The sequence below is a fragment of the Electrona antarctica genome, assembly GCF_951216825.1.
Source record: "Electrona antarctica genome assembly, contig: scaffold_398, whole genome shotgun sequence".
NCBI classification, from domain to species: domain Eukaryota; kingdom Metazoa; phylum Chordata; class Actinopteri; order Myctophiformes; family Myctophidae; genus Electrona; species Electrona antarctica.
In genome coordinates this window covers 64655-78131 of record NW_027637498.1, presented here as the reverse complement: position 1 = coordinate 78131, position 13477 = coordinate 64655, and the positions used below count along the sequence as shown (strand labels likewise).

Genomic DNA, 13477 nt, shown 5'->3' with positions numbered 1-13477 from the left:
TCCTCCACACACACACACACTGCCTAGAACACAGCACCTCCTCCTCCTCCAAACACACTGCCTAGAACACAGCACCTCCTCCTCCTCCTCCTCCACACACACTGCCTAGAACACAGCACCTCCTCCTCCTCCTCCTCCTAGAACAGCCCAAACAGAGCTCAGTTGTTTGTCTTTGCTCTTTGTCATGCCAGCTATTGGTCACTCGTGGTCAGTCTGTTCATCACGCAACGTTCTAAAATGTTTATACATTGCTGCACCGTGTGTGTGTGTGTGTGTGTGTGTGTGTGTGTGTGTGTCTGTGTCTGTCTGTCTGTCTGTCTGTCTGTCTGTCTGTCTGTCTGTCTGTCTGTCTGTCTGTCTGTCTGTCTGTCTGTCTGTCTGTCTGTGTGTGTGTGGGTGGTTGCGTGGTTGCGTGGTTGCATGCGTGCGTGTGTGTGTGTGGTTGCGTGTGTGTGTGCGTGCGTGCGTGGTTGCGTGTGTGCGTGCGTGTGTGTGTGTGGTTGCGTGCGTGCGTGCGTGCGTGCGTGCGTGCGTGTGTGTGTGTGGTTGCGTGCGTGCGTGCGTGCGTGCGTGCGTGCGTGCGTGCGTGCGTGCGTGCGTGGTTGCGTGTGTGCGTGCGTGCTTCCTTCCACACAGGGAGCAGGTTCGTGTGAACGGTTTCGGGATGTTCCTCTTCGTGGTGTATCCCGGGGCGTTCGTAGACCTGTTCACCACTCACCTCAACCTCATCTCTCCAACGCAGCAGCTTCGCATCTTCTGCGCCGGTCAGTTCACCTTTACCATAAAATACCTGCAGTTCACTTTGAGTTTTTTACCATAAAATACCTACAGTTCACTTTGAGTTTTTTACCATAAAATACCTACAGTTCACTTTGAGTTTTTTTACTATAAAATACCTACAGTTCACTTTGAGTTTTTTTACTATAAAATACCTACAGTTCACTTTGAGTTTTTTTTACTATAAAATACCTACAGTTCACTTTAAGTTTTTTACCATAAAATACCTACAGTTCTACCTACAGTAAACTTTTAGGTTTTGAGTGGTGCAACCATCCAAGGAACAGCAACCTCAAGTTTAGCAGCATATACAGTTAATATTCGGTAATATACAGGTGTGATGGTACATATACAGTTAATATACGGTAATATACAGGTGTGATGGTACATATACAGTTAATATACGGTAATATACAGGTGTGATGGTACATATACAGTTAATATACGGTAATATACAGGTGTGATGGTACATATACAGTTAATATACGGTAATATACAGGTGTGATGGTACATATACAGTTAATATACGGTAATATACAGGTGTGGTGGTACATATACAGTTAATATACGGTAATATACAGGTGTGATGGTACATATACAGTTAATATACGGTAATATACAGGTGTGATGGTACATATACAGTTAATATACGGTAATATACAGGTGTGATGGTACATATACAGTTAATATACGGTAATATACAGGTGTGATGGTACATATACAGTTAATATACGGTAATATACAGGTGTGATGGTACATATACAGTTAATATACGGTAATATACAGGTGTGATGGTACATATACAGTTTATATACGGTAATATACAGGTGTGATGGTACATATACAGTTAATATACGGTAATATACAGGTGTGATGGTACATATACAGTTAATATACGGTAATATACAGGTGTGATGGTACATATACAGTTAATATACGGTAATATACAGGTGTGATGGTACATATACAGTTAATATACGGTAATATACAGGTGTGATGGTACATATACAGTTAATATACGGTAATATACAGGTGTGGTGGTACATATACAGTTAATATACGGTAATATACAGGTGTGGTGGTACATATACAGTTAATATACGGTAATATACAGGTGTGATGGTACATATACAGTTAATATACGGTAATATACAGGTGTGATGGTACATATACAGTTAATATACGGTAATATACAGGTGTGGTGGTACATATACAGTTAATATACGGTAATATACAGGTGTGGTGGTACATATACAGTTAATATACGGTAATATACAGGTGTGATGGTACATATACAGTTAATATACGGTAATATACAGGTGTGATGGTACATATACAGTTAATATACGGTAATATACAGGTGTGATGGTACATATACAGTTAATATACGGTAATATACAGGTGTGATGGTACATATACAGTTAATATACGGTAATATACAGGTGTGATGGTACATATACAGTTAATTTACGGTAATATACAGGTGTGATGGTACATATACAGTTAATAGACGGTAATATACAGGTGTGATGGTACATATACAGTTAATATACGGTAATATACAGGTGTGATGGTACATATACAGTTAATATACGGTAATATACAGGTGTGATGGTACATATACAGTTAATTTACGGTAATATACAGGTGTGATGGTACATATACAGTTAATATACGGTAATATACAGGTGTGATGGTACATATACAGTTAATATACGGTAATATACAGGTGTGATGGTACATATACAGTTAATATACTGTAATATACAGGTGTGATGGTACATATACAGTTAATAGACGGTAATATACAGGTGTGATGGTACAATAGGGGAGTTTACCAGAGTTTGTTGTAAAGTTTAACGGGAGTTTCCTGTAATATACACATCCGTATTCCATGCTTTTTGCGCAGTGGAGATTAAAATAGGGTGCATTTTGCATCCCAAAACACAGTTTATAGTTAAGGGACGCAATAAAACAACGACCTCTGCATCCACGGGATGCACTACTGTACTATACTGTACTGTTTTATTTTGCATAGACAGCATTTTACATAAAATGCTGTCTAAGTTAGATTTGTTGAGCCTTTGCGTTCGCCTGTAGGAGGTCGTCTGGGTTTTGATCGCTCATCAAAGCGGTATGGGACGATGTTGGCTTTAAAATGCAACATCGGTTATCGAACCAATGTCAAAATAATATATCGGTTTCAGCCCGACATTTTATTGTATAATAATTACACTGAAGAAAAGCAAAATGGTAAATAGTGCATTTATCATAGCATCTTTATCCAAGAAAGAATTCACTGTTTACACATTTTTATTTTATTTTTTTTAATACAGGATACGATCACATCGACATCGGTTATTTTTATTATTATTATTATTATTATTATTATTATAATTATTAAGATATCTGGGGAGGTTTTATGGCACTTGCATGAGATGTTTGAGATGACGGCCACTAGAGAGCAGCAAAGACCCTAGTTGTGTGTGTGTGTGTGTGTGTGTGTGTGTGTGTGTGTGTGTGTGTGTGTGTGTGTGTGTGTGTGTGTGTGCGTGTGTGCGTGTGCGGGTGTGTTTAGGGATTAGGTAGAGTTATACCCGATGTATACCTAGTTGTGCTGGTGTCGTGCACCCAGTCTGCGCTGCGTTGTGAGCTTGTAGATCTGTTATTTTCCGGCTTTAGACTCAGGAAAACTGTCGTCTCATAGTAATACAATGTGTGTGTGTGTGTGTGTGTGTGTGTGTGTGTGCGTGCACGTCTCTAGGCGTGTGGCACAACTTCGTCCTGTGCGTGGCGGCGCTGGGTTTCCTCTTCCTGTTGCCCATCTTCCTGTTTCCTGTCTACTACACTGGAGGCGGAGCCTTGGTCACCGAGGTCACGGAGGTCAGTTTTAGTCGACTTAAATATCATGAGGTTTTAGTTGACTAAATCTACAGTCGACTAAAATGTGTTTCGTCGGGCCTTGATGCCGTCGCAATGAATGATTTTGCACTTGCTGAAAATAGCAGATCTACAAGAATAGCAGATCTACAAGAATAGCAGATCTACAAGCTCACATCGCGTCGCGCTGCGCCGCGTTGTGAGCTTGTAGATCGGCCATTGATTTTATTTTATTTTATAAACATCTGCATTACTTAATTTCCAAGAAGTCTACACAAGATTAGAGAATGTAGAATAATGGTATTTTGATCAACGTTTGCCTGTTATCTCTCCTAATGGTACCAACATCATGTTATCTCTCCTAATGGTACCAACATCATGTTGTCTCTCCTAATGGTACCAACACCATGTTATCTCTGCTAATGGTACCAACATCATGTTATCTCTCCTAATGGTACCAACACCATGTTATCTCTGCTAATGGTACCAACATCATGTTGTCTCTCCTAATGGTACCAACATCATGTTATCTCTCCTAATGGTACCAACATCATGTTGTCTCTCCTAATGGTACCAACATCATGTTGTCTCTCCTAATGGTACCAACATCATGTTATCTCTCCTAATGGTACCAACATCATGTTGTCTCTCCTAATGGTACCAACATCATGTTGTCTCTCCTAATGGTACCAACATCATGTTGTCTCTCCTAAAGGTACCAACATCATGTTATCTCTCCTAATGGTACCAACATCATGTTGTCTCTCCTAATGGTACCAACACCATGTTGTCTCTCCTAATGGTACCAACACCATGTTATCTCTCCTAATGGTACCAACATCATGTTGTCTCTCCTAATGGTACCAACATCATGTTATCTCTCCTAATGGTACCAACATCATGTTATCTCTCCTAATGGTACCAACATCATGTTGTCTCTCCTAATGGTACCAACATCATGTTATCTCTCCTAATGGTACCAACATCATGTTATCTCTCCTAATGGTACCAACATCATGTTGTCTCTCCTAATGGTACCAACATCATGTTGTCTCTCCTAATGGTACCAACATCATGTTATCTCTCCTAATGGTACCAACACCAATACAGCCTGTTATCTCTCCTAATGGTACCGACATCAATACAGCCTGGAACTGTGGAAAAAATCTTATTCAACGACAACAAAATATTCTTTAGTTTTGGGTCTGAGAGGCTAAATGTCATCACATGGTGGTCCGTGGCTCAAATGGGTCTGAGAGGCTAAATGTCATCAAATGGTGGTCCGTGGCTCAAATGGGTCTGAGAGGCTAAATGTCATCAAATGGTGGTCCGTGTCTCAAATGGGTCTGAGAGAATAAATGTCATCAAATGGTGGTCCGTGTCTCAAATGGGTCTGAGAGGCTAAATGTCATCAAATGGTGGTCCGTGGCTCAAATGGGTCTGAGAGGCTAAATGTCATCAAACGGTGGTCCGTGGCTCAAATAGGTCTGAGAGGCTAAATGTCATCAAATGGTGGCCCGTGGCTCTAATGGGTCTGAGAGGCTAAATGTCATCAAATGGTGGTCCGTGGCTCTAATGGGTCTGAGAGGCTAAATGTCATCAAATGGTGGCCCGTGGCTCTATTGGGTCTGAGAGGCTAAATGTCATCAAATGGTGGTCCGTGGCTCAAATGGGTCTGAGAGGCTAAATGTCATCAAATGTGTTTGTCTGGGTGGTTCTTTAGTAACAATATGTTTGTCTGGTTGGTTCTTTAGTAACAATGTGTTTGTCTGGGTGGTTCTTTAGTAACAATATGTTTGTCTGGGTGGTTCTTTAGTAACAATGTGTTTGTCTGGGTGGTTCTTTAGTAACAATATGTTTGTCTGGTTGGTTCTTTAGTAACAATGTGTTTGTCTGGGTGGTTCTTTAGTAACAATATGTTTGTCTGGGTGGTTCTTTAGTAACAATATGTTTGTCTGGGTGGTTCTTTAGTAACAATATGTTTGTCTGGGTGGTTCTTTAGTAACAATATGTTTGTCTGGGTGGTTCTTTAGTAACAATATGTTTGTCTGGTTGGTTCTTTAGTAACAATGTGTTTGTCTGGGTGGTTTTTTAGTAACAATATGTTTGTCTGGGTGGTTCTTTAGTAACAATGTGTTTGTCTGGGTGGTTCTTTAGTAACAATGTGTTTGTCTGGGTGGTTTAGTAACAATATGTTTGTCTGGGTGGTTTAGTAACAATGTGTTTGTCTGGGTGGTTCTTTAGTAACAATGTGTTTGTCTGGGTGGTTCTTTAGTAACAATATGTTTGTCTGGGTGGTTCTTTAGTAACAATATGTTTGTCTGGGTGGTTCTTTAGTAACAATGTGTTTGTCTGGGTGGTTTAGTAACAATATGTTTGTCTGGGTGGTTTAGTAACAATGTGTTTGTCTGGGTGGTTTAGTAACAATGTGTTTGTCTGGGTGGTTCTTTAGTAACAATATGTTTGTCTGGGTGGTTTAGTAACAATGTGTTTGTCTGGGTGGTTCTTTAGTAACAATGTGTTTGTCTGGGTGGTTCTTTAGTAACAATATGTTTGTCTGGGTGGTTTAGTAACAATATGTTTGTCTGGGTGGTTCTTTAGTAACAATGTGTTTGTCTGGGGGGTTCTTTAGTAACAATATGTTTGTCTGGGTGGTTTAGTAACAATGTGTTTGTCTGGGTGGTTCTTTAGTAACAATGTGTTTGTCTGGGTGGTTCTTTAGTAACAATATGTTTGTCTGGGTGGTTCTTTAGTAACAATGTGTTTGTCTGGGTGGTTCTTTAGTAACAATATGTTTGTCTGGGTGGTTCTTTAGTAACAATGTGTTTGTCTGGGTGGTTCTTTAGTAACAATGTGTTTGTCTGGGTGGTTCTTTAGTAACAATGTGTTTGTCTGGGTGGTTCTTTAGTAACAATATGTTTGTCTGGGTGGTTCTTTAGTAACAATGTGTTTGTCTGGGTGGTTCTTTAGTAACAATGTGTTTGTCTGGGGGGTTCTTTAGTAACAATATGTTTGTCTGGGTGGTTTAGTAACAATATGTTTGTCTGGGTGGTTCTTTAGTAACAATGTGTTTGTCTGGGGGGTTCTTTAGTAACAATGTGTTTGTCTGGGTGGTTCTTTAGTAACAATGTGTTTGTCTGGGTGGTTCTTTAGTAACAATGTGTTTGTCTGGGTGGTTCTTTAGTAACAATGTGTTTGTCTGGGTGGTTCTTTAGTAACAATGTGTTTGTCTGGGTGGTTCTTTAGTAACAATGTGTTTGTCTGGGTGGTTCTTTAGTAACAATATGTTTGTCTGGGTGGTTCTTTAGTAACAATATGTTTGTCTGGGTGGTTCTTTAGTAACAATGTGTTTGTCTGGGTGGTTCTTTAGTAACAATGTGTTTGTCTGGGTGGTTTAGTAACAATGTGTTTGTCTGGGTGGTTTAGTAACAATGTGTTTGTCTGGGTGGTTTAGTAACAATGTGTTTGTCTGGGTGGTTTAGTAACAATGTGTTTGTCTGGGTGGTTTAGTAACAATGTGTTTGTCTGGGTGGTTTAGTAACAATGTGTTTGTCTGGGTGGTTCTTTAGTAACAATGTGTTTGTCTGGGTGGTTCTTTAGTAACAATGTGTTTGTCTGGGTGGTTCTTTAGTAACAATGTGTTTGTCTGGGTGGTTCTTTAGTAACAATGTGTTTGTCTGGGTGGTTTAGTAACAATGTGTTTGTCTGGGTGGTTTAGTAACAATGTGTTTGTCTGGGTGGTTTAGTAACAATGTGTTTGTCTGGGTGGTTTAGTAACAATGTGTTTGTCTGGGTGGTTTAGTAACAATGTGTTTGTCTGGGTGGTTTAGTAACAATGTGTTTGTCTGGGTGGTTCTTTAGTAACAATATGTTTGTCTGGGTGGTTCTTTAGTAACAATATGTTTGTCTGGGTGGTTCTTTAGTAACAATGTGTTTGTCTGGGTGGTTCTTTAGTAACAATATGTTTGTCTGGGTGGTTCTTTAGTAACAATATGTTTGTCTGGGTGGTTCTTTAGTAACAATGTGTTTGTCTGGGTGGTTCTTTAGTAACAATGTGTTTGTCTGGGTGGTTCTTTAGTAACAATGTGTTTGTCTGGGTGGTTCTTTAGTAACAATGTGTTTGTCTGGGTGGTTCTTTAGTAACAATGTGTTTGTCTGGGTGGTTCTTTAGTAACAATATGTTTGTCTGGGTGGTTCTTTAGTAACAATATGTTTGTCTGGGTGGTTCTTTAGTAACAATGTGTTTGTCTGGGTGGTTTAGTAACAATGTGTTTGTCTGGGTGGTTTAGTAACAATGTGTTTGTCTGGGTGGTTTAGTAACAATGTGTTTGTCTGGGTGGTTTAGTAACAATGTGTTTGTCTGGGTGGTTCTTTAGTAACAATATGTTTGTCTGGGTGGTTCTTTAGTAACAATATGTTTGTCTGGGTGGTTTAGTAACAATATGTTTGTCTGGGTGGTTCTTTAGTAACAATATGTTTGTCTGGGTGGTTCTTTAGTAACAATGTGTTTGTCTGGGTGGTTCTTCAGTAACAATGTGTTTGTCTGGGTGGTTCTTTAGTAACAATGTGTTTGTCTGGGTGGTTCTTTAGTAACAATATGTTTGTCTGGGTGGTTCTTTAGTAACAATGTGTTTGTCTGGGTGGTTCTTTAGTAACAATATGTTTGTCTGGGTGGTTCTTTAGTAACAATGTGTTTGTCTGGGTGGTTCTTTAGTAACAATGTGTTTGTCTGGGTGGTTCTTTAGTAACAATATGTTTGTCTGGGTGGTTCTTTAGTAACAATGTGTTTGTCTGGGTGGTTCTTTAGTAACAATGTGTTTGTCTGGGTGGTTCTTTAGTAACAATGTGTTTGTCTGGGTGGTTCTTTAGTAACAATGTGTTTGTCTGGGTGGTTCTTTAGTAACAATGTGTTTGTCTGGGTGGTTCTTTAGTAACAATATGTTTGTCTGGGTGGTTCTTTAGTAACAATGTGTTTGTCTGGGTGGTTCTTTAGTAACAATGTGTTTGTCTGGGTGGTTCTTTAGTAACAATGTGTTTGTCTGGGTGGTTCTTTAGTAACAATGTGTTTGTCTGGGTGGTTTAGTAACAATGTGTTTGTCTGGGTGGTTTAGTAACAATGTGTTTGTCTGGGTGGTTTAGTAACAATGTGTTTGTCTGGGTGGTTTAGTAACAATGTGTTTGTCTGGGTGGTTTAGTAACAATGTGTTTGTCTGGGTGGTTTAGTAACAATGTGTTTGTCTGGGTGGTTCTTTAGTAACAATATGTTTGTCTGGGTGGTTCTTTAGTAACAATATGTTTGTCTGGGTGGTTCTTTAGTAACAATGTGTTTGTCTGGGTGGTTCTTTAGTAACAATGTGTTTGTCTGGGTGGTTCTTTAGTAACAATGTGTTTGTCTGGGTGGTTCTTTAGTAACAATGTGTTTGTCTGGGTGGTTCTTTAGTAACAATGTGTTTGTCTGGGTGGTTCTTTAGTAACAATGTGTTTGTCTGGGTGGTTCTTTAGTAACAATATGTTTGTCTGGGTGGTTCTTTAGTAACAATATGTTTGTCTGGGTGGTTCTTTAGTAACAATGTGTTTGTCTGGGTGGTTTAGTAACAATATGTTTGTCTGGGTGGTTCTTTAGTAACAATATGTTTGTCTGGGTGGTTCTTTAGTAACAATGTGTTTGTCTGGGTGGTTTAGTAACAATATGTTTGTCTGGGTGGTTCTTTAGTAACAATATGTTTGTCTGGGTGGTTCTTTAGTAACAATATGTTTGTCTGGGTGGTTCTTTAGTAACAATGTGTTTGTCTGGGTGGTTCTTTAGTAACAATGTGTTTGTCTGGGTGGTTCTTTAGTAACAATATGTTTGTCTGGGTGGTTCTTTAGTAACAATGTGTTTGTCTGGGTGGTTCTTTAGTAACAATATGTTTGTCTGGGTGGTTCTTTAGTAACAATATGTTTGTCTGGGTGGTTCTTTAGTAACAATATGTTTGTCTGGGTGGTTCTTTAGTAACAATATGTTTGTCTGGGTGGTTCTTTAGTAACAATATGTTTGTCTGGGTGGTTCTTTAGTAACAATGTGTTTGTCTGGGTGGTTCTTTAGTAACAATATGTTTGTCTGGGTGGTTCTTTAGTAACAATATGTTTGTCTGGGTGGTTCTTTAGTAACAATATGTTTGTCTGGGTGGTTCTTTAGTAACAATATGTTTGTCTGGGTGGTTCTTTAGTAACAATATGTTTGTCTGGGTGGTTCTTTAGTAACAATATGTTTGTCTGGGTGGTTCTTTAGTAACAATATGTTTGTCTGGGTGGTTCTTTAGTAACAATGTGTTTGTCTGGGTGGTTCTTTAGTAACAATATGTTTGTCTGGGTGGTTCTTTAGTAACAATATGTTTGTCTGGGTGGTTCTTTAGTAACAATATGTTTGTCTGGGTGGTTCTTTAGTAACAATGTGTTTGTCTGGGTGGTTCTTTAGTAACAATGTGTTTGTCTGGGTGGTTCTTTAGTAACAATATGTTTGTCTGGGTGGTTCTTTAGTAACAATATGTTTGTCTGGGTGGTTCTTTAGTAACAATGTGTTTGTCTGGGTGGTTCTTTAGTAACAATATGTTTGTCTGGGTGGTTCTTTAGTAACAATGTGTTTGTCTGGGTGGTTCTTTAGTAACAATATGTTTGTCTGGGTGGTTCTTTAGTAACAATGTGTTTGTCTGGGTGGTTCTTTAGTAACAATATGTTTGTCTGGGTGGTTTAGTAACAATGTGTTTGTCTGGGTGGTTTAGTAACAATGTGTTTGTCTGGGTGGTTCTTTAGTAACAATGTTTTTATCTGGGTGGTTCTGGTGGTTCTGGTGGATGTTTGTCTGGGTGGTTTAGTAACAATATGTTTGTCTGGGTGGTTCTTTAGTAACAATATGTTTGTCTGGGTGGTTCTTTAGTAACAATATGTTTGTCTGGCTGGTTCTGGTGGATGTTTGTCTGGGTGGTTCGTCGCTGCACCACAGTGTGGAACATATTTAATGCATTTAGACCTGAGGTCGATTCTCAAAAAAACGGTCTATGGTGCTCAATGTGGTGCTCAACCCATTTTCATGTCAAGGACCCCCATAATTATGTGTCGAAATATGAAAATATGTTGTTCCAGTGACCCCCCCTCCCAGAAGCAAAGATTTGAGTTAAAAACGTTCTCTCTGGAAGACTATATATTCAAAACTTTGCGCCACATTTTCAGGATTTAAAAAAAAATAGCAGATCTACAAGCTCGTAGCGCGGCACCGAGTGCCGCGCTACGAGCTTGTAGATCTGCTATTTTTCAACAGATAAAGTATAACATAATGCTTTAAAACACCAAAAGGGCTCCCCGTCCTGAATGAATTAAATATCGTAAATTCAAGTCAAATCTTTTAATTTGTGGGAATTCCTTAACCAAGGCGGGCTACATTTTTTTAGCTCGGGCCCTCCTTGGCTGTGAAGCTTTGTGGTGGAGTCTGGAATGTGTACTTTGTACACACTTTGCAAAGTGTATTTATTTTGTCTGAATACACAGTGTAAGAATGTGTCCTTTTACTGTCACAATATATGTTACTGAACTGAACACACAGTCTATAGCAGGGGTGAACTGAACACACACTATAGCAGGGGTGAACTGAACACACACTCTATAGCAGGGGTGAACTGAACACACACTCTATAGCAGGGGTGAACCGAACACACACTCTATAGCAGGGGTGTTACTGAACACACACTCTATAGCAGGGGTGAACTGAACACACACTCTATAGCAGGGGTGCCCAGACTGAACACACACTCTATAGCAGGGGTGTTACTGAACTAAACACACACTCTATAGCAGGGGTGAACTGAACACACACTCTATAGCAGGGGTTCCCAGACTGAACACACACTCTATAGCAGGGGTGCCCAGACTGAACACACACTCTATAGCAGGGGTGAACTGAACACACACTCTATAGCAGGGGTTCCCAGACTGAACACACACTCTATAGCAGGGGTGAACTGAACACACACTCTATAGCAGGGGTGAACTGAACACACTCTATAGCAGGGGTGACCAGACTGAACACACACTCTATAGCAGGGGTGACCAGACTGAACACACACTCTATAGCAGGGGTGCCCAGACTGAACACACACTCTATAGCAGGGGTGACCAGACTGAACACACACTCTATAGCAGGGGTGACCAGACTGAACACACACTCTATAGCAGGGGTGCCCAGACTGAACACACACTCTATAGCAGGGGTGCCCAGACTTTTTGGACTTGAGAGCTACTTTCCAAATGACCAGACGTAAGATCTACCCACCAAAAAATAGGATCTCATTGCTGAAAATTGTTTAAAGAACATGAAAAACACACTTGGAATGGGAAATATAGGGCGGATGTTTTTGTATGTAACTATCTAATGCTACCGATGTTTGTGCTCAACACTCTTGAAAACAAAGTATTCTGTCGTGGGTTAACAGGCCATCAATCAAGTCACCTTCATTCAAGTGTCAGATGCCAAATTATATATTTTTATTTAAATTATATATGTTTTAGGGCCATGTCATGTCGTCTACCTGCACAACCTTTGTGATCTACTGGTAGATCATGATCTACCTTTTGGGCACCTAGTACCTGTACTGCACTATAGCAATGATTACTGTCACAATATAGAGCTATTTAACACTGTTACTGAACACACACTATAGCAATGATTACTGTCACAATATAGAGCTATTTAACACTGTTACTGAACACACTCTATAGCAATGATTACTGTCACAATATAGAGCTATTTAACACTGTTACTGAACACACTCTTTAGCAATGATTACTGTCACAATATAGAGCTATTTAACACTGTTACTGAACACACACTAGCAATGATTACTGTCACAATATAGAGCTATTTAACACTGTTACTGAACACACTATAGCAATGATTACTGTCACAATATAGAGCTATTTAACACTGTTACTGAACACACTCTATAGCAATGATTACTGTCACAATAGAGAGCTATTTAACACTGTTACTGAACACACTCTATAGCAATAATTACTGTCACAATATAGAGCTATTTAACACTGTTACTGAACACACTATAGCAATGATTACTGTCACAATATAGAGCTATTTATTAAATAGCTCTATATTGTGACAGTAATCATTGCTATAGTGTGTTCAGTAACAGTGTTAAATAGCTCTATATTGTGACAGTAATCATTGCTAGTGTGTGTTCAGTAAGTGTTAAATAGTATTTAACACTTACTGAACACACACTAGCAATGATTACTGTCACAATATAGAGCTATTTAACACTGTTACTGAACACACACTATAGCAATGATTACTGTCACAATATAGAGCTATTTAACACTGTTACTGAACACACTCTATAGCAATGATTACTGTCACAATATAGAGCTATTTAACACTGTTACTGAACACACTATAGCAATGATTACTGTCACAATATAGAGCTATTTAACACTGTTACTGAACACACACTATAGCAATGATTACTGTCACAATATAGAGCTATTTAACACTGTTACTGAACACACACTATAGCAATGATTACTGTCACAATATAGAGCTATTTAACACTGTTACTGAACACACTCTATAGCAATGATTACTGTCACAATATAGAGCTATTTAACACTGTTACTGAACACACACTATAGCAATGATTACTGTCACAATATAGAGCTATTTAACACTGTTACTGAACACACACTATAGCAATGATTACTGTCACACTATAGAGCTATTTAACACTGTTACTGAACACACTCTATAGCAATGATTACTGTCACAATATAGAGCTAT

General features: G+C 39.1%; 1 protein-coding gene across 1 annotated transcript in view; it reads left to right on the top strand.

The window, feature by feature from the left end:
• Window positions 1-13477, top strand: part of mbtps2 (membrane-bound transcription factor peptidase, site 2) — a 66746-nt gene that overhangs the window by 28116 nt on the left and 25153 nt on the right. The window contains exons 5-6 of the mRNA XM_079531735.1: window positions 637-764; window positions 3542-3660. Coding sequence (XP_079387861.1) covers window positions 637-764; window positions 3542-3660 — 247 coding nt within the window. The remainder of the gene's footprint in view (window positions 1-636; window positions 765-3541; window positions 3661-13477) is intronic.